Genomic DNA, 20,571 nt, shown 5'->3' on the forward strand with positions numbered 1-20,571 from the left:
TTACATGGGAATAGAGTGAAGGGAGGAGAAAAAGGGTTGAGAAGGGAAAGAGAAGGTTAAGTGTTAATTAATTAAAGCATTAAGCAAATGTTATTAAAGGAGAACTCTGTGCCGGGGCTCAAAACATTGGCAAAGTTCCAGGCGTTTGTTTAAGAAGTTACAGCCCTGAAAAACGATAGTTCATTGCTGCAGTCCTTTCCCGATTCAAAAGAAGGGGGGACCCCAAGCTTCCCTCCTTCGATCCGTGGCAAAATTTGGGATCTTTAGGAACTTCTAAAGATTCTCAAGAGCCCCGAAAATAACTTGCCGTAGGCTTATTTGGGGGCTGCAAAGGTGAAACTCAGAGCTGGGAGGGAGGCTTTTGCGCATTCTGTGCTCATGTCACATCATTTTCGCCAGGTGTTGCGTACGCTTCTGCCAATGTTTTGTTCTTTCTCCATTTAGAAAAAATAATCACTGGGCGTCTGGTGAGGCCTAGGAGTCTGCTAGCGCCAAAAATCCAATCTGAAAATGCCTAATAGACAAACACTTAGACTTTCTGCCTTCTATTCAGAATGATGAAAGGTTTAGCAAAAGGGCACATATGAGATGAGCCAAGAAGGCACCCAACCTTGACACGTATTTTTCCTTTTATGACCTTTGCTCAATCAGCCTCTCTCGTGTGCTTTCAGAGAAGGGCCCAAATGGCTCATTAGCTCTGAAATCCTCCTTGTTCCTCATAAAAATCCCCTCAAAGGAATAAGAAAATCTAGTACATACTCAGGCTGAGGACAGTGAACCAAAGCTAGGTTCAAATCATTCCTCAACCCTTTTCCTTTAATCATTTCCTTTGTCCTCATCAGTTACTACACAGCTACGAGAGGAAAAACAGGAAAAGTGCATTTGAAGAAGAAGGTTTACTGTGTGCTCTGAGGCATTTCATGTCACAACCAAGAGCGTTGGTAACTTTTAAAGAGAGGTGGAAAATTGGCTTTGACGCCTGACACAGGGTTTCCAGATAATTGCATACTGAGTTTCAAACTTTCTTAGGCATATTCACTGATTCTGAGAGTTTGTCTTCCTGGGGGCTGTAAAGATAGTTGTATACTTGAGCCACTGTGGGAAAAGGTGTCAAAACTAACATGGGAGATGTTGAAACTAACTGAGAGGACTCTTCCGTCCTAATTTAGAGGAAATGTGTGGGAAAATGAGCTACAATTCCTTTGAATTTCAGCATATTTGCCTGAGTCTGTATCACGGGATGTAAGGTCAAGGTCAAAGAATCTTTCAAAAGGTAGTTAAACAGTCTTCTGGAACAAGCAACAAGCAGGTGTGGTGGAAAGCCTCCATACCCAAATTCAAGGTCTTGATTAAATTTAGCCCATCGCCAAGGACAAGTCCCATGGGAAAGGTATCATACAGCAGGTGGGAGGAAAGCTCCGCATAGCTCAGAAGTCTCATGCAAGGTATTAGGGAAAGTTTAATTTGTTTGTATTAAGAGCCAGAGGAAAGCAATCAAAGACCAAACTGTGGGTGAAGTCATTCCGTATTCGTTAAATAACACAGACATAGCTGCTATTTCATTCTAGAAAGGGAAACTGAGAACTCTGAAATCCTGAGAACATCACAGGGTACATGGGGACAAACTGTAGATCTAAAGAAAATAACTTGAGATTTCTTTCCCCCCCTGCCTTTCTTTTTATTTTTAAATTAAGCAGAAAAGTCTCCAAAACTAATGGAAAAACAAACCAAAAAACAACCTTGCCTTGAGGTCAAGTCACCCACCACCCCTGACATGCTGTGATAATGTCATTAATGGAGCTCACAGAAGCACTGTTAGTAATGGGTGTTTGTTTCGGCAGCCACACATGCATGGAACTGGCTTAACTCACTGTCTCCTAATGAATGCACCTTAGTGGGAAATGGCTTTAGCAGGAAACAATGTACCAAGACTAAATGGAGGCAAATGGAGTTGTACCGGGGCAGAAAGCTAACGGGAGGGAGCACCTAGCTGATGTCAGCCAACAAACGACCTGGGCCACGGGTCCTCAGATTCCTTGTGGGTAAGTCATTTGGAAACAGAGGTGAAGTACATTCCAAAGCCTGCACAGCCCTTCCCTGTCTCCCACCATATTTCAGATTAATTAACAAATGTGCTTGGGGAAAATAACAAATGATGTTTTATTTAATGAAGAAGGTGATCAGTTTTGGAGTACATACTTATAATCCATCCTAATAGGAAACAGATTCATAGATTCCTAGTTCTTGGAATCACCTGGCTTCCTATTTGTCTCAGCTATTGCACCCAGCAGAGAGTTAACCTTCTGAGAGGGTGACAGCCCTGTTTCTCCATACTCTGCTGAAACCCCCAACATCTGGATGAGACAGGACGATCATCCCTGCTACAATTCAAGGGCAGTGAAGACAAGCGGCTCTGAACTCAGATTTTAATTAGATTCTTAACCAGGCAACAGTAAACATATTATTTTAAATTAAAATTTTAAAATTTCAGACGGGGATAGAGTAGAGAAAGGACAAGATGAAGGGGCATTTCATATATATTTTTACTCCTTATACCTGTTTTTTTCCCCTGGCATTTATTTCTACAACCATATGCTTCTTTTAAAAACTCCTACACCGGGACTTCCCTGGGGGCACAGTGGTTAAGAATCCGCCTGCCAATGCAGGGGACACGGGTTCGAGCCCTGCTCCGGGAAGATCCCACATGCTGCAGAGCAACTAAGCCCGTGCGCCACAACTACTGAAGCCAGCTCTCCACAACTACTGAAACCCGCACGCCTAGAGCCCGTGCTCCGCAACAAGAGAAGCCACCGCAATGAGAAGCCTGCACACCGCCAGGAAGAGTAGCCCCCGCTCGCGGCAACTAGAGAAAGTTGCGCGCAGCAACTAAGACCCAACGTAGGCAAAAATAAATAAATAAATTTATTAAAAAACAAAAACAAACAAAAAAACCACTCAGACCTTCTGAGGCAACTGCTATGATTGATATCCTGCTCAGAACTTTGCAAACGGCTTTCTCTAGCAAGAATTTCTCACACTGTATCCTGTCAAGGGTCTGCTTTGCAAATTTCACCTATGCGTGAAATAGTCTGCCTGTGAACACGCAATCAGAATGGAAGCTGAAGGGTTAAAAACAAAAAATCCCAGCCTTCAGGAGGGGAAAAGCCACCCAACTAACTCCATTCTCAATTAAGACTTTCATCATCTGAAACGGAAAGCATGAAAAGCATTTCTGTTGATGAGATTTTGGCTGTCTTTTACTTGCCATAGAACAGTCCCGGGCATCCCAGGAAACACTGGGGAGAAGTGACCGCACTCACCGAATGTCGTCCCTGCCTCAGGCCTGCTCACCGACGACACAATGACGAAGCCGAAGCCCTCGTTCTCCCCGCGCCGGATCTCCACGTCGTAGGGCTGGACCACGGTGCTCACCACGCCGGTGCTCACCACGCCGCTGCCGCCGCCGCCGCCGCTGCCAATGCCGCTGGTGCTGCCGCTGCCAGAGCTCACCGTGTTCAGGGAGTTCTGGCTGCCCTGCGGAGTGCGCTTCTCCTCGGTCAGTGAGGCCGGCTGGTTGCTACTGTGATGGGAGGAGGCTGGCGAGGGCACCTCATTCTCTGTTTTGGAGGCTGTGCAAGAGATTCACCTCTCAGTTACCCGCCTTTGCGAGAAACGTGCCCTGCCTGCCACCCCTTCCTCCTTCCCCCAAGGCTCCGCAATGAAATCAAGAGAGTGACAGCTATGACAGCAGCTGGCCTCACAGAACTGAGATACAGGAATTGAAAAGAGCTCATGGAAAAACACCAAAGGGGACACCCCAATTCTGTATCATTTACAGCAATATTGTTATCTCAACAGCTGCATACAGACTCAAATTTGCAGCAAGATCGGCCCACTCTGAAATATTTCCCGGTTCACAAATCAAAAACCAACCCCTGGACGCTATGATGAGTGAAATGAGTCAGACGAAGAAAGACAAATGCTGTATGAGATCACTTATATGTGGAATCTAAAAAATACAACCAACTAGTATATATAACAAAAAAGCAGACTCACAGATACAGAGAGCAAACTAGAGATTACCAATGGGGAGAAGATGGGGGGTGGGGCAATATAGAGGTAGGGGATTAAGAGGTACAAATTATTAGGTATAAAATAAGCTACAAGGATATATTGTATGACACTGGAATACAGCCAATATTTTATGATAACTATAAATGGAGTACAACCTTTAAAAATTGTGAATCACGGCCTTGTACACCTGTAACTTACATAATATTGTACAGCAAATGGACTTCAATGAAACAAACAAACAAAAATGACCCACTGAAGGATGTATAGGTGTGGCCCACAGCAAGGGTGACTACCATTTTTGCCTCAGAGATATGCCCTTCGCTGCACTCAAATTGTCATTACCCTCAAGTCACATTCTGCTCAGATTTGCAAACAGTTTTGCTTTGCTTTTTCCATCACCAGAGACATGGTAAGCTGACAGTACCATTAAGATTTCCCTACTGTGGGATTCCTGACAACACCTGTCAGAGGTATACTTAGCTTCTCTTCCTCGCTTCCAGATGTCAATGATCTACTCTGATCACACAATTGGATACATTAGCCTCCCTCAGAATTCGTTTGATCAAATTTCAGTTTTATTGCTTTCTCAAGTGACAGGGTAAAGCACTCCTAAGTAGCCACCGTAGTAGGTGGGAGCGACTTAGTTTTCATGTCAACAGCAAAACATGTGTTCAGGTTTTGGATAGGACTACTAAATTTATTCCCCAAAGCATCTCCTTTCACAGATTTCATTTTTAGTGTAGTAAAATATACAGAACATAAACCTTATTATTTTGACCATTTTAGGTGTATAGTTCAGTGACATTAAGCACAGAAGCACTGTTATGCAGCCATCCCCACCATCCATCTCCAGAACCCTTTCATTTCCCAGAACTGAAATTCTGTACCCATTAAACACTAACTAATCACTCTCCCCTCCCCAGCCCCTGGTACAGCCAGTATTCTACATTCTGTCTCTATGACTCGACTACTCGAGGTACCTCATGGAAGTGGAAGCATATAATATCTGTCCTTTTGTGACTGGCTTATTTCCCTTAGCCTTATGTCTTTTCAAAGACTGAACATGCCTTTAACCGAGATCTTAAATACCCCAATATTTAAGATCTAAAAAATACATCTGAAACAAACAAAAATCACATTGCTCTACTATTTTTATTTGGACCAATGAAGTCAGAAAGTTTTCATCTCATCTCAAAAGCCATTTCTGATTGCTGCTACTGGTTGCGTGGGATACTACGTTAAGATCCTGAGGCCATAAATGAGCTCTAGGCACGTAAGTGATTAACACTCTTTTCATGGCTGCAACAGGTAGGGCTCTCACACTGGAATCTGACATCTTAATTCTTTTGTAATTAATTATATACCATTTAAATGAGCCCTATAAATTTTTTTTTGGGGGGGCCATGCCAGGAGGCATATGGGATCTTAGTTCCCCAACCAGGGATCGAACCCATGTCGCCTGCAATGGAAGCGAGGAGTCTCAACCAGTGGACTGCCAGGGAAGTCCCTATGAGTTATTTTTTTTGTTTGTTTTTAAAACAAGATGACAGTTGATTTTATCTGATAAACAGGTGTTTCACTAGTATTACAGCTATGGAGAATTCCTAATATTTCACGTCATCCTGCTTCAATAATTCAACTGATACCACATGGAATCTGCCTCTTCTGCATTCTGGGTTCTGTCTTGAATACCTGGAGGCAGGGGCTGCAGGTAAACATGGTGAATGAATGGGAAGGGCAGACACTTACCCAATACTGCCTCAAAATGGCAGATTCTGATACAGAAGTGAACCACGATGCCCAAGGGTGGCAAGAAGGGAAGGCTAAACTCAGCAGACAGTTGGAGGAAGGAGGGAATTTCTGAGGGTTTTACAGATAAGGTTATCTTTGAGTTGGGCCTGGAAGGATGTATACGAATTTGAGTTGCAGGAGGAAGGACTGAAACATGACCCAGAACTGGCCAGCTCTACAACTTGCTTATAGTGAAAAATGTAAAACTTAAAATAGTTTAATACATATGACTGTCAACAACAGAGCAGCTTTTTTATGAGCTTATTTAGCAGTGCAAACCTAATTTTTGCTCTCTTAATTTGAAGCTACAATTCTCCTAACCTCTTTTGTTGAAAATTCCCATCAAGTGAAGAGAATGACTAAGTTCTGTTTAGCAAGGGGATGGAGGGAGGTAACATATATATTCAACTAGGCTTCTTCTAAAAGCCTTTGCTGAACATGTACGGATGGCACATTAAAGTGCTTTACTTTTTATTTTTTTTTTGCGGTACGCGGGCCTCTCACTGATGTGGCCTCTCCCGCCACGGAGCACAGGCTCCGGACTCGCAGGCTCAGGGGCCATGGCTCACGGGCCCAGCCGCCCTGCGGCATGTGGGATCCTCCTGGACTGGGGCACGAACCTGTGTCCCCTGCATCGGCAGGCGGACTCTCAACCACTGTGCCACCAGGGAAGCCCCATTAAAGTGCTTTTAAGTGACAGTAGTTTTGAAGGGTTCCATCTGGAAATTCTGAGCTTAATCACATTCATAAACATTTGCTAAAATACATACTTGAGGAGACGGACACAGGAAAGGGGCCTCTTCTGTGCATAAAGTGACAAGGCACTGTCTAAAGGGATGAATGAAAAACATACCTGCAAACACCACTTTACGCCGCACCGTGAGATTGACGTGACCTTGCTTGGCGGCTTGTTGCATAAGCTGGACCACAAGCTGGTGTGATTTGCCAATGACTGGTGTCCCATCCACACAGATTAATTCATCCCCAGACCTCAGGCGGCCGTCTGTATCAGCAGCACCCAGTGGTACGATGTGACCGATATAAATCTGTTGAGTAATTGGACAATGGATGAAACACTGACCTTTTGGTTTACTATTACAGGCACACCTCGGGGATATTGCAGGTTCGGTTCCAGACCACCGCAATAAAGCTAATGTCACCACAAAACAAGTGACATGAATTTTTTGGTTTCCCAGTGCACATAAAATTATGTTTACACTATACTGTAGTCTTAAGTATGCAATAGCATTATGTCTAAAAAAAGTACATACCTTAATTTAAAAAATACTTTATTGTTAAAAATGCTAACCATCATCTGACAAGGTAGGGCTGCCATCAAACTTCAATTTGTAAAAAAATGTACTATCTGTAAAGCACAATAAAATGAGGTTTGCCTGTAAAACGATGGCCTTCACAACCTCTGAAAACAATTCAGTTCATTCATTCATGTCTGCATCCATGCCACAAACCCTTACTGAGCGCCCACTGGGTACCAGGTGCTGCGCTAGGTGATACAATAATTCTTAAATGGAAAAAATAACTTTTTCTTGTTTAGTACCCTGACATTTATCTGTGGTTTGCTGACTCATTGTTTTTTCCCCTTTGCAAAAATAAATCATTTTACTCCCTTCATTGGCAAAACATTTCCCCCTTTTCTATCCACCTAAGAGGCCTCTGTTCAGAAAACTCTACTAATTATAATAGTCATACAACTTTGCTTTAAAGGTCAGCATGTGCCTAGCAAAAGGGAATGCATGATAAGTGGTGTTAAATGAAGGGATGAATCAAGCCAAGTCTGGTTGGACATCCCTATTTTCATAGTCTATAGCACCTGCATGCAGAGCAGGTCTTTATATTTCGTGTCTTGCTGTTGTTATACTAACCATTCACTAAACTTTAGCTAAAATATTTGTGCCTTGCTTGCCTTCTCTCTAGATAATGATGCTACAGCGATCTTTACATGGCATTTATCATTTACAAAGAACTTTGACAGAAGAGTGCTTAAGAACATGGACTCTGGAATCACACCCTTTCCAGTCCCTCCATTTACTAGCTCTGCGATGCCAGGCAGGTTCATTAACCTTTCTGTGTCTTTATTTCATGATTTGAAAAATGGGACAGATTCATAGATTTGATGGATACATGAGAAGAATGGGTGTTAGAAGCCTTTAGCATAGCACCTGGCACACAGTAAGCACTCAAGAAACAACAGCTATTTTTACTGTGATGAGGAAATGAACAATACTTATCTTTAGTTCTCTTTTCCCCTTTCAAAAGAATCCTGTGACGTTCTCTTCAATTTATTCTAAAGATGAGGCCTGGAGAGGTTAAATGTCTCCTGGTCCTTGTTCAGGGTTCTTTCCCTAATTTTGTAAAGAGCGTGGTCCTACTTTCTCTAACCTTTCATAATGCCTTGTCAAGCGCTCTCTGTCCTAGCTACTCAATATACAAAGCCAACTACCTGCTGGCAGATTTAACAGAATTGGCCAGGAGGATCAGGCCACTGTATTCCCAGTTGATGTCTATTCCTATTTTGCTTTTCGGTTCCCTTTTCTCTGATGGGGAGCTCCAGATGCTGCAGCTGCCACTTTCCACAAACACAAACACACACTTTTTAGAAAGGATCTAGTCCCTTCTTTATCAAGACAGAAAGAGTTCACAAAATCCAAAGAATAACCCCCAGTGCTTAAGATGAAACAGTCAGGGAATATATATATATATATATATATATATATAATTATAATTATATAAATATAATTATATTTATATACAACTGAATCACTTTGCTGTACAACAGAAATTAGTACAACATTGTAAATCAACTATACTCCAATAAAATTTTTAAAAAAAAGACGAAACAGGGGTGCACCTGGCGGGACTCAAATCTTGGTGATTTGTCACTGCTGCCAATTTGCCTTGAAGTCTTAGAAAACTGCACAGGGTGGTGCGGGGTAGGGTGGGATGGGGGGCAAGGGGCAGGGAGACAAAAGACTCACAGGTTCCCCTGGTTCATTGCCACCCAGAATCCTAAATCCAAATCCAGTCTCTTTTCTCCAGAGGAAGATGTCCTGTTCTTGATAATCTGGAACTGCAGAGAGGGATGAGGAGGAGAGAGATTATTTCTCGGATAAAAGGAATCAGAGCCCTAAGGCGAACACAGTTAACAGGACCGATACTGATGGTGTTTGAGCAGATAACAGCGTTCCAATACACACAAGTAAACAAAATAATCTGGACGGGTGCAATCACAGAGGACACTGGGTGAAAGTAAATGGCAGGAATGGTCATTGAGCCTTAAGATTTTTTTCAAAGGACTAATCACTGTTTGATAATTCCTAATCAAGCCATTATCCCCGAGGAAGGCTGCAGTCAGCACTCAGCACTCTCCTGGGTGTTGTTGCAAAAGGGGAATTAAATAAATTAAACTCATCAGGCTCTGCATCACAAAGTGGGTGCCCATGTCTGAGGAAGGAGCTCATGCTGTCAGAGTGACCCTGAAGTAGAGGCTGGCTCCGAGGATTTAGAAGACCTGTCAAGTGCCTGATGTTATCAACCAGAAGATGAAAGAAAACAGCTTGAGGTAAAAAGTGTTCTCAATTAAAAAAAAGAAAATCACTTCTTTTTTCCCTTAAAGTAATCAAGACTAGCAATGCCAAGAATATGATCTGTTAGATCATTTTTGCCAAAAGAGTTACTCTCAAACATCCTCATATTTCCAAATTTATAAAATTTACTATGATTTCACTGCTATTATGAAAAAGTAGTCAGCCTTCTATATCCTTAAGATCACTGGTGAGAACAAAATTGTCCTATATCTATGAACCATATTTCATCACTAAAATAAGTGCTTTATTCCAGTATTTGCCTATAATATTTCACCACTATAAGTATTCATTTATTATCTAACAGCTTGATATTTTACTTTTAAAATTCAGTAATAGTCCAGGGCTTTCAAATGGAAATCTCATTTTTTTTTTAAAGTATTTTCCTTAAGAACATGCTTACTGTACATGAGATTGTCCTATATAACACTCTGTTACTTAACTAAAGTAATAAAAAAAGGGTTACTTCTATTTAATTCTTACTTAATATTTTAGTGTTTAAGTAGTATGTTTTACAGTCTGTAAAATGACAAATCTTTTATTTAAAGAAAAAAAATATAATTTAGTGGCCATGAATCCTAAAGGAGATTTTCAAATACTGTTCTGCAGGACTTCTGGTTTCTTTAATTCCTTGGCTTTGGGGCTGAAGGAGTTGTGTATGTACTGAGAACTTAATTCCCATCTTCTCTGATTTTGTACAGTGGAATAGGGAAGAAGAAGGTGGTTGTTTAGACTTCAAGCTAGCGAGAGATGTCCCTTTTTCGGGACTCACCCACGAGCTTAAAATGTATGCCGAGAGAGAAGAAACTAAATGAACACGTAAGCACCAGTCAGTGGAGTCTGAATCGAATATTTGTGCTTGAGCTATCTTAATGCCATGCTTTCAAGGGAGCTTCTTATCCAATGCTTTTTTATTATAATTGCTGAGGCTAAGCTGTAAGATGCCATGGTACATGGAGTTAGGCTACAGACGGGACACAATTCGAGAATGGTATTTTCTTCAGCATGCTAAAGGTAACAATATTTTCTTTCTGTTTGAGTAGCTGGCTATTGTTTCAAGAGCCTCATTGAAACAACAAATTAAATCAGGTTTAGTCTCCGTCGTCTTTGGTTCACTCAAGCTGGAGGATTATTACCAAAACAGACCATGGGTGCTTTCCAGCCAGCACTAGGTTCTTGGCAGAGTCTGCTTGAAATCTGATGAGCCCTTCTGTGAACACGGGAAAGACCTCTGCAGAGACCTCCAGCTCAGACCAATTTTTTCTGCAGCATCATTTAACACAGGAACACCTGCCCATCCTACAGTGTCACCAAATGTAGCAAGTTTCTGCATTTTATTGCTCAGTTAGGAGTAAGTCACCATGGGATGGGCAATTATGGCCAACAGACTTAGGCTTATCATACAGTTCAGTCCATTGGAAAAAAAATTGTTCCTCTGAGAATTAATAAACAGACGGAAAATTTATTTAAAAAGCTTCCTACTGAAAACGAAGATGCCCAATGACAGACACCAAGGATGTAGAAGATGCCAATGATGAGCCTTTCAGGAAAACACACACAAACACAGATGTGTTAAAAGAAAGTCTTTTGGTCCTTGAACTTGGGCATCTCGACAATTATATTCTTCTACGAACCAAATGCCATGTTCTAAATATATAACTTTGGTGCAATCAGTACTGAAACATATTAGAGAATTACAGAATGATGTTTCTCTTCTTTGTCCTCTGCTGTCCCTTCTTAGCAAGGACACTAAAGTTTCTAAACTATTCCCCCCAAACATTTTTTGTCCTCTTCTTTATTTCAGGCAGATTTTATTAGAATTAAGTTTTCAGGAGGCAGCAGGGTAGAACCATCTTTCTGATATTACTATCACCACCCCCCCCTTCTTTTTGAGACTAAATCAAGAAGAGCTAAGAAAATCTCATCCAGCTCTCTTCACTTCTAAGCCCTGGTACAGGGGACAATCAGAGCAGCTCATTTCCTTTGGTAATTCCACCAATGACCCAATAAAGCAGTCAAAAGACTTCCTTTGATAATTAGAAAAAATGGAATCACCATGTTTGCTGAGAACTCCCCTGGCGTCTCTATTACTACAGACACACAACACATTTGCAGACTTGGTTAAAAAATGCCCATCACTTTTAATTTCATCTTGTCTTTGCTCTAGCCTTGGTCAATAAAAACACCCCAAACACTTCTGTTCATGGCATCCCTCTTTCTTCCCTCCTTTTTCTGAGTTTCTTTCTAGCCCCCTAGACCAATGGGAACATCAAACAGGATGAGTAATAATGGAGAAATGAAAGTTTTCAGCAGATTCTTACTCTGACATTCTCCAAAATTCGTGGAATTGATTTCTTTGTCTCTTTCACCCTTGCTCAATCCCGATGCAGGCGAAGGTGACATAGCTGGAATAGTAATGTCACAATTTTGCAAAGCTGAATGTACGTGTTTTCTCTTAGTTCATTTTAATTTAGTTTTGATTGATAAGGAAGGTGCAGTTAAGCTTTCACAATAAAGGTCAAGGCTGCTGTGGATTTTAAAAGACTATGGTTTGATTCTTTTTTTTTCCCACCGTACTTCTCTTGTCAAAAAGCTAGAATTTACAACTGTACCGCCGAGAATTTCACAGAACTACCTTTACCATCTTAGACTCTTCCTATTTAATTATACCCTGAAGTACCCATTCTCTTATGACCTTGTTTGAATCATGTCATGAACTTGAGATTTGTCTAACCCCTTATTTCCTTTCGAAAAAATTTAAGCATACTTTTGTCACAGCCACATTACTGTGTTTATTTAAAATAGTATCAAGTTCCTGGTGGGATTAATTCTTGGGCTAAAACCTGTTCAGATGAATTCTAGGGCAGTTCAACCGAAATAGTCTTTTGTTTAGTGACACAAATCATCAGATCTGGCCAAGAGCTGAACAAATACACAAATAAGAACTGTCATAATAGCTCTTAAAATCTAGACATACACCCAAGCTCCTTAAACTATGATAAAGGAGCTGTACACCAATTCCAGACCATTAAGCATGTCTCTCTCTCGAGGGACACGTGTACGCTGGTTAAAATGACAGCTTTGTCATTTTTCTTTCCCAACTCTTTTGTGAACAGGCAAAGTTTGAACTGCAAGCTTTAGATTTTGTTTCACAGTAAACACTAGTGGGTACTAGCTGCTCTTCCTGAACACTTATAAATAAGATTGCATCGATGCCATTTTTAAAAGATGTACACAACTGGCATGTTATCTAGAGAAAATACAAACAGGCAACATGGCTTTTAAAGGACTTTCAAGCATGCTTTTTCTTTCTTTCTTTTTTTTTTTAATAAATCTCGGGTTTTTTCGAATTTTATTTTATTATTTTTTAATACAGCAGGTTCTTATTAGTTATCTATTTTATACATATTAGTGTATATATGTCAATCCCAATCTCCCAGTTCATCCCACCACCACCACCCATGCATGTTCTTAATTGAACACTTAAGCTCTTCAGAGGGATTTATTAACACATCTGTAATTCAGATTGATTCAACTGGACACTGCCGTTTTGACAGATGGCCATATCAAGAATGCTATATTTTGCACGGTATTCAGACCATGTGAAGGAACTGGATCAGAGACTTTGTTAAGAATCTTCACATTGTCCTTTACAATAAAATGAAATATGAGGAAAATATATTTTCCCAAAAAAGGGGGGATAAATTAAGGGTACAATTAAGATGTTACTGCTGACTTTAATTTTCTTGGTTTTTTTCCTGGAGTACTTTGCTCATTTTAATATGTCTTGGGGAGAGGGGCAGGGAATCACATCTAATGAGGCTACATGCTTTACTTTTTCATTTTTTTCCAAAAGACAAGATAAAAAAACAGCCTAAGGGAATGGCAGAAACTGATCTGGGATAAAGCCAAATACTGATTAAAAGATAAGATTAAAAAAAAAAAGACAAGATTGACATAGGTTCATTCATAGGTACTGTGAAAAAAAGAAAATCTGTGACAGATACTGAATAATTATCATGGAGGGAAAAGTCTCATCATTATCCTGATTTAGTGGTGAGGAAGAAATCTATGTGAATTTTAACATTGGTCAGGTTGCTACAATCACTCAATTATGGAGCGTCTAATCAGCAAAGAAACCTGATTCTCATTTGTGCTGCTAGATCCTGTTCCTTAGATGTTCGAGAAAGTTAAGGCCTACACTGGCACCATTACAAACATCTCAGTCTGCCTCTCATTCAATGCTTAGAGCAGCTGGCTGTGGCAGAATTACATATTTTTCTTATTTTTTTTCTGGTGAAAACTTTTTAAAAAAATGGATTAAATACCAAATTCTGAAGAAATACTGCTTCCATCAAGGTAAAAATGCCATCTGAGCTACAGCCTCCTATTCTTTGGGTGCGTTAGAATTGTCTGTCAATCCATGAGGCCCGCACCAGCACTTCAGAACCTGATTTACTTTATCGCAAAAAGATTCATACATGGGAAACTCAGTCATAATTGTGTACTCTACTGAGAAAAGCAGGGGCATAGTCAACAAAGCAGTTATCTCCACATCAACTGAAGTTGGGTCACTGATTGGAGGACCTGCATGATTAAAGAGAAATGTGAAGGGAATGTGAAAATATTCCTCTTTGGAAAACATTTCTTCCATGAAATCATTCCAATTAGTGAGAAGACACAGTGAGAACAGACACCAGGTTCATGCTTAGCAACTACTGCTTACAAAGGATGTTCCAAATGGAACTTCATTTCCTCTGGCCCGGAGTGAGGTGTACTCAGGGGTCTTTCTAGTCCAGGGACTAAATAAACCCCTTCTCAAGTTATCAGGCTTTTGCCAGCACAGTGAAGCCTTAGTCAAACAGCCTACTTAATTCCACGCACTATGGTAGTAAGAAGGCAATGATTTCTCTTCCTTGAAGAGGAAAAGCACAGAGGGAGCCTCGGTGACTTCTAAAACTTGATCATCACCAAGACTCCAGACATGCCTCGTGCCTCCTAAATGCTGACTTGCACCCAGCAGTGTGGGCCACTTTCCTTCTCAGGCAGGGATGCTGTTCTCACTCCCCTGTTTGGTTTCTCACTCCCCTGTTTGGTTTGGGTCACAGAGGAGTGGCTCCAGCCAGCAAGTAAAATGCTTCACAGCCAAGTCCAAGGGGGTGGGTGGGTGGCTTCAGTGTCCCCCCCACTCCCCCACCCCACCCCCCATGCCTTGGCCCTCCACGGGGCTTTGCTAAGAGAACCACAGGTGTGGCTCCAAATGAAACCTGTGCTGAGGGGGCTGGGGACCAAGAGGAAAGGCAGAATGCTTGTCTTCTCTCTTCCAGTTTGAATCTGACCCTTCAGCAAACCCGGCCTCCTCCCTCATTAATCATTCTCTCCTATCCTATGACAAAAAGGGAAAATGAAGTGCATGTTTTTCATAGATGCTTCATCCCAACCAATCATACTCAGAAGAAAAGGTCAGTGAGAGCAACCGCCAAAATAAACAAACAAAAATGGCCCATTTGTATCCCCTAAGATGAAAGCATTTTAGGAACTCTGATTGGTAACAGTAAGATAAGTGAATACTGTTTACAGTGAATAGTTTTTGGAAATCATTTCATAATAAAAAGTAAAACATTAAATGTGAAGGGATTACTCGGTTTATAACAGCCCAAAAGGTACTATGTATGACATCACTAGGTCATATTTTTCAAAAAGATGAAGCTAAAGGAACATACTTAACCACAGTATAAATGATTAAAGCACAAACCACTCACTACTCTTTTTTTTTCTTTTTAAGGGGAATGTTTAGAAAGACTGATAATGTTTAAAAAAAAATTACCAGTATTCTTAAAAACCGAGACCACTAAGAAAGCATTTAATTTCTTCTCATTACTCCTGCAATCCAAACCAATCGTATTTATGTTCTATTGTATATCAGAGCTGTTTCACAAGACAGGAGCTCAGAGGAGGCCACCATCTCCATGTAGGGAAGAATTAATGGGGCAGCAGCACTTATCGGCCACTTCTTTTTGTTTTTTGTTTTTTTTGGCCACTTCTTTTAATGGAGAGGAAAAATAAATCCATTTTACCCAGGCCCTTCATCTGATGACCATCCATGACTACCCCACCTGCCCAAACAGAAGACGTAACGGGGCCTCAGTGAATATCCAGCAGATTCTATCACTGCTCTGAGATGCTGTCACCTCTCACCTGGATTCACCTCTCTCCTGTTCACACACTGACAATCTATTCTCAATAAGCCTCAAGAAGAGAGTTGGAGCCCTGCGGTGGAGTCCAGGGTAGACAGGAGCCAGGGTGCTACTCACGTCGGTTTTCATACATGCTCCTGGACTGGGCCCAGATTTTAAAAGGATCTGGTTTTTTCTGCCCAGAGCTGTCAGTCTGATCTGGAGCCGGGGCCTCGGCGGGTGGGAACTCGGGTAGCACCTGTGTGCCGTGGCCGGGAGAGGCTGTGTGCAGGCTTCGGTGGCTGGCAGCGCTGTGCTGGGAGCTATTCTGGCTGTCTTTTCTTTCCAGTGGTTGCTGAAAGGAAGCGAGTGAGAGGGGCAAGAAGAGATTATTATTGGTTCCCGGAGTGGGTGTTTTCCATCAGCTTGTTTTTGTTCAGCACTTCTGCACACACATACATAAATTTATCAACAACATTTTGGCTTCCACCTTCGGCTCATGCTGAATGCAGGTAAATCCGCTGGGGACTGGCAGACAGATAGAGGGGTGGACCAGACAGAAGGACATCATGGTAAACCATACCGCTTTCAGGGCTGGAGCAGAAAACAAATCCAATTTTCATCACAGGTTCTCAGCTAAGTCACTGGGCTCATTTATTACGAAATGTACTCGTTTTAACATCTTCATTTTTAAACCAAACATGTGACACAGAATACCATGCGTGGTTTAAGTGGAAAGCTAGAATATCCAGAAGAAATAGGATCAGGGCTAAAAATGCTCCTTGGGACTCCACATTTTCCCTTTTTCAGTAGTAAAATACCCAACTTCTTGCTAAGGATTTACCATCAGTCCTGTTAGCCTGTAAGAAACATGGATCAGATCTTTAAAAAATCATGCCTAGCATTATGTGTGCACTTGTACTTACAAGTATATAAAAAACTATTATCTGAAGAGCTTTCATAATTCTTAGTGAATCAGTTTTGCAGACATCGCATTACCCCTCTTGATCTCCTGATACTACTGTTGGTTGAAAACCAAGATCCAACTTTATATGTGGGTTGACCTCGGGGGGTCAGCCTTCTTAGATTTGCAACTTGTCCAAACTCTGAGTAGTAGTCAAAGGGAAAGAATTTCATTTCAATTTCAGTAGAATAAGTAGGAGGTTCCTGCTCCTTAAATTCTGCTCAGCTGAAGGCCCTTCCCATTTTAGGAGATGCTCTTTGTTGGAAGGGCCATTGAATCAACAGCAAAATCTAGTCGGAGGAAAATTACTGCATGGGAAATAAAATAATTTCAGCTCTTATTTTCTCCAATGAAAGATGTGGTAAGCCCAGGTGTTTAGTTCCCCCCATTCAAAAGAAAAATCCTGGAGTCCTGTCTCTCACACAACAGACACCATGTCACTACACTTAACTGCTTCAGAGCATTGTAAAGGGGCATCTCCGGCCTGTCTTACAGATCCTGTATAGCTTATGATTTTTGAGTAGTATATAAGATCTCTGACCTAGACATTCTAGTTCCCTAAAGCTCTTTATAGTGTCAAAATCTTGCCCTCAGTCTTGCAATCAGTCCTATCATACCATTCTTCCTTATTCTCTCCCCCAGGTAGCCTCCATCTTCCATTCACATCTCCGTGGAAATTTCCAAGGTCCCGTTCATTTACTTCTCAGGTCCCTCTACTCCTTCCCTTCCAGTCCTTGCTTTGAAGTAAGCATTGAAGTAAGGCCAAGGAGGACAAAAACTTCATTTTCCCTTGACTGTTCAGATCACAGATCTGAAGATAGGTTTTAGCAAGGATTCAAAGTCGAAAATTGGGCATGTATTTCATGAAGGTAAGATAGACCCTTTAAAATTATACTTGATGTGCCTGCGGGAGAAATGTGAGGACCATATTCTAAACTAGCAAAGAGGTCTTGGGAACCAGCTATATGAGGGGCTTAATTCACTCAGACTCAAGGGGACAACATACTCTGGGTGAAGAGGTCAGGAAAACACACTGATGTTTGGACAGGGACAACCATCACCATTACCCCACATCACCAGCGTTCCCTTTTGAGGATCAAGGGCTCCGCTCAGCCTTGGACGGATCCGCATTCCGAAGACTTGGGACAGAACCTGGTTCTGCCAACTTCCAACAGGGTCCTCCCCAAAGTGAATTCGGCTCTCAGGGCCAGCTATCCCCTTTCTATTCCCTAAGAAGGTCAAAACCTGCCTTCTTGCTTCCCCTGGAGACATGCTGAAGATTTTCAGCGTCAGAAAGACATTAACGAACGATACAATCCCCATTCCGTTTTGCACGAGCGTGGGAATTTGTTTTCCTCCTCACCGCGGTCTTTGTAAGGGTCTCCATTATAAACAAGCATGTGTAGTGTACACACCTCAGCATGAATAGAAAAAAAGATGGGCTCTGGGTGGGTTTTCTCCCTCTTATACTTTCCTGTACTGCCTACTTCTTATTTTTATAATGTACAGAGAATGTTCTTTTATAATCAAGACCAAATGTAAAGCTGTTTTCATTTAGAAATGAACCTTGGTAAGGAGAATTAATGGGACTGTTACTTTCTATTTTTTACATTTTGGTAGTGTTTTGTGTCCGCTCTCCTCTTGGAAGGGCAGGAAGAAGATATTTTAAAAGTGAAAGCAAATAATTCAATAGATGAAGGGCCTCTGGATTAACCATGAGAGTTTCATCCCTCTCTTCAAATGACCACCCTCGCCTGGTTTTTCAGATGAGTAGCAAATGCTAGATGTGGGGTCGGTCCATTGACACTGAGTTCATTTCATGGTTAGAGTCAGTCTCTGACCGTGGAAGCTCCAGTCTCCTTCGTGTAGAGGTTCCTCTTCACAAAGCCTCAGCAGGACCCTGTGAGCCACACTGCGGGATTACCTGAGGGCAACCACACAATCTTCTTCTTCTTCCTTTCCTGGGGATACTCGGTGACCTCTTGAAATGTAACCTCTTCCAATCACTGCCTCTTCCTGAACAGGAGAGAAATACCTTACCGGCAACCCTGTCCCACTGAGAGAGTCTGGACCTTTCTCCAGCAGCGAATGCACAGGTGCTTTTACAGACACGCCCACAAATGCATGCACACAGACTCTGTATGTCACCTCAGGGGGTTCCAAGACCCTTCGATGGCTGTCCCAGTGTAACAAATCTGACACAGAGGACCTGGAAATCTCAAGTTTAAATGAAGAGACAGCTTCACCATAACCAGAGGGTGCAAATGAAGTTTACCAGAAATGGCTTGGGCCATTTAAAAACTTTTATCCCCTTTTCTCACCTTCCCCATAAAGGACGCATCTAGGTCCAATTTATCACAAAATGACAGATACAGTCTGGATAGAGTCTACAAAACTGCCTCTCCATCAAACTGCACCTCTGCATCCCCTTTGAATGCCATCTAAACTTTGCTCCTAAATTTGGAAAATAAAAGTACAGCAGCATCCTGAGAATATGCTCTAAAAACTAGGCCATCGCTAACCCATCACTAAATGGCATATTCTAACCCACCCTCACGGGCTAAACACATAAGCATCTGGAAACTTTTTGGATTTTTCCCTGATAAGATTTAACCTCACTTTATGTTTCCTCTCAAGTTCAATTATGAAAATGACTTAATTTGAAAATGCATTCTGTATTTAGTATCCTGGTACCTAAGCTTTTTGAAGCTATGTTCTGTGTGTGTAGAAAAGTTCAAAATATGCCTTTTTATTTTCTGAGAACACGTTAATTAGATATGACATTATCTTTTATTTGGTTAGGGTCCAGAACTGTCCAGGAGAAAAGCCATGTTTCTATAGCTCTCAACTTAAAGTCACCTCATATGCCTTTTCAGCAGTCTGGATTCCCTCCCAGAAGACTTGGGCCATGAGGACAAATTCACTTCTGAACACAGGATCTGACTTGCACCAAATGTGATTGTCTCTCATCTCATTTTTCTAGGTGAGAAACTGGCCCTGAAATAAGCATTAATAAAGATACACTTTCAAGTCTGTTAAAGTAACTCTATGCATGCTAAGAACATGGCTGGCGCAATCCATCAATGATAGCACATCCAGAATGGCCCCTCTTAAGTAACCTGCAATACATTTATTCCCTCATCCAATAAATACACACTGATCACCTGCTATGAGCCAGATTCTGAAAAATACAATGTGTAAGTAAGAAAGAGATAGTACCTGAGAATTTGTACCTACGTATCTAGGTGTGTGTGTGTGTGTGTGTGTGTGTGTGTGTGTGTGTGTGTGTGTGGAGATGGAATATTAATCAAATAATAATGACAGACTGATGACAACACACTGCAGTGTCCTTAAGGTAAGTAATAAGGAGAAACCTCTGGAAGAACATTCCATTAATGGAAACAGCATGTGCCAAGTCTGCAAAGCAAAAGTGAGCTTGGCCTGTTTGGAGAGCAGAGAGGTAGCTAGTGTGGCACAGCAGGGGGTGGCGTGGCTTGAGAGGAACTTGGAGACCAAATAATGCAAGGCCTTGTGGGCTACTTTAAGGAGTTTGGGTTTCACTCTTAGTTCTGGGGAGGAGGAATCCATTAGTGAATTTAAAGCACGGATGTGCCAGGAGTCAACTCATTTCCAGAAAGTTTGGTCTGGCTACTGTCTGGAGAATAGGTTGATGTGGGTGGGAGTAAAAGCAGAGAGCCAGTCAGGAAGCTACTGTGCAGACCAGGTGAGGGACCCGGGGTGGCTTATACAAGGAGAAAAGCTATGACAAGGGGAAGGGACAAGTAAAGTCAAAAGATATTTTGGTGCCAGATTTGATAGGCATTGCTGAAAGGCTGCATGGGGGAAAGGAGGAGTAAGAAAAGGGGAAGGGGGGAGGGGGAGGAGGAAGGGAAAGGGGAAGGGGGAAGGGAAAGGAGAAGGGGGAAAGGAAAGGGGAAGGGGGAAAGGAGAAGGGGGAAGGGGG

General features: G+C 41.8%; 1 protein-coding gene across 17 annotated transcripts in view; it reads right to left on the bottom strand.

Moving 5' to 3' along the window:
- Nucleotides 1-20,571, bottom strand: part of MAGI1 (membrane associated guanylate kinase, WW and PDZ domain containing 1) — a 616,517-nt gene that overhangs the window by 19,130 nt on the left and 576,816 nt on the right. For 15 of the 17 annotated variants that reach the window (XM_029243082.1, XM_029243088.1, XM_029243078.1 and 12 more), the window contains 4 exons: nucleotides 15,782-15,998; nucleotides 8,862-8,953; nucleotides 6,719-6,911; nucleotides 3,321-3,629 (listed from right to left, as the gene is read on the bottom strand). In XM_029243082.1, coding sequence (XP_029098915.1) covers nucleotides 3,321-3,629; nucleotides 6,719-6,911; nucleotides 8,862-8,953; nucleotides 15,782-15,998 — 811 coding nt within the window. Of the gene's footprint in view, nucleotides 1-3,320; nucleotides 3,630-6,718; nucleotides 6,912-8,861; nucleotides 8,954-11,788; nucleotides 11,873-15,781; nucleotides 15,999-20,571 lie in introns of all 17 variants that reach the window. The other 2 variants (XM_029243084.1, XM_029243086.1) reach the window with 1 other exon arrangement.

The sequence above is a fragment of the Monodon monoceros genome, unplaced genomic scaffold, assembly GCF_005190385.1.
Source record: "Monodon monoceros isolate NGI ecotype Baffin Bay Population unplaced genomic scaffold, NGI_Narwhal_1 Super_Scaffold_3, whole genome shotgun sequence".
Taxonomy (NCBI): Eukaryota; Metazoa; Chordata; class Mammalia; order Artiodactyla; family Monodontidae; genus Monodon; species Monodon monoceros.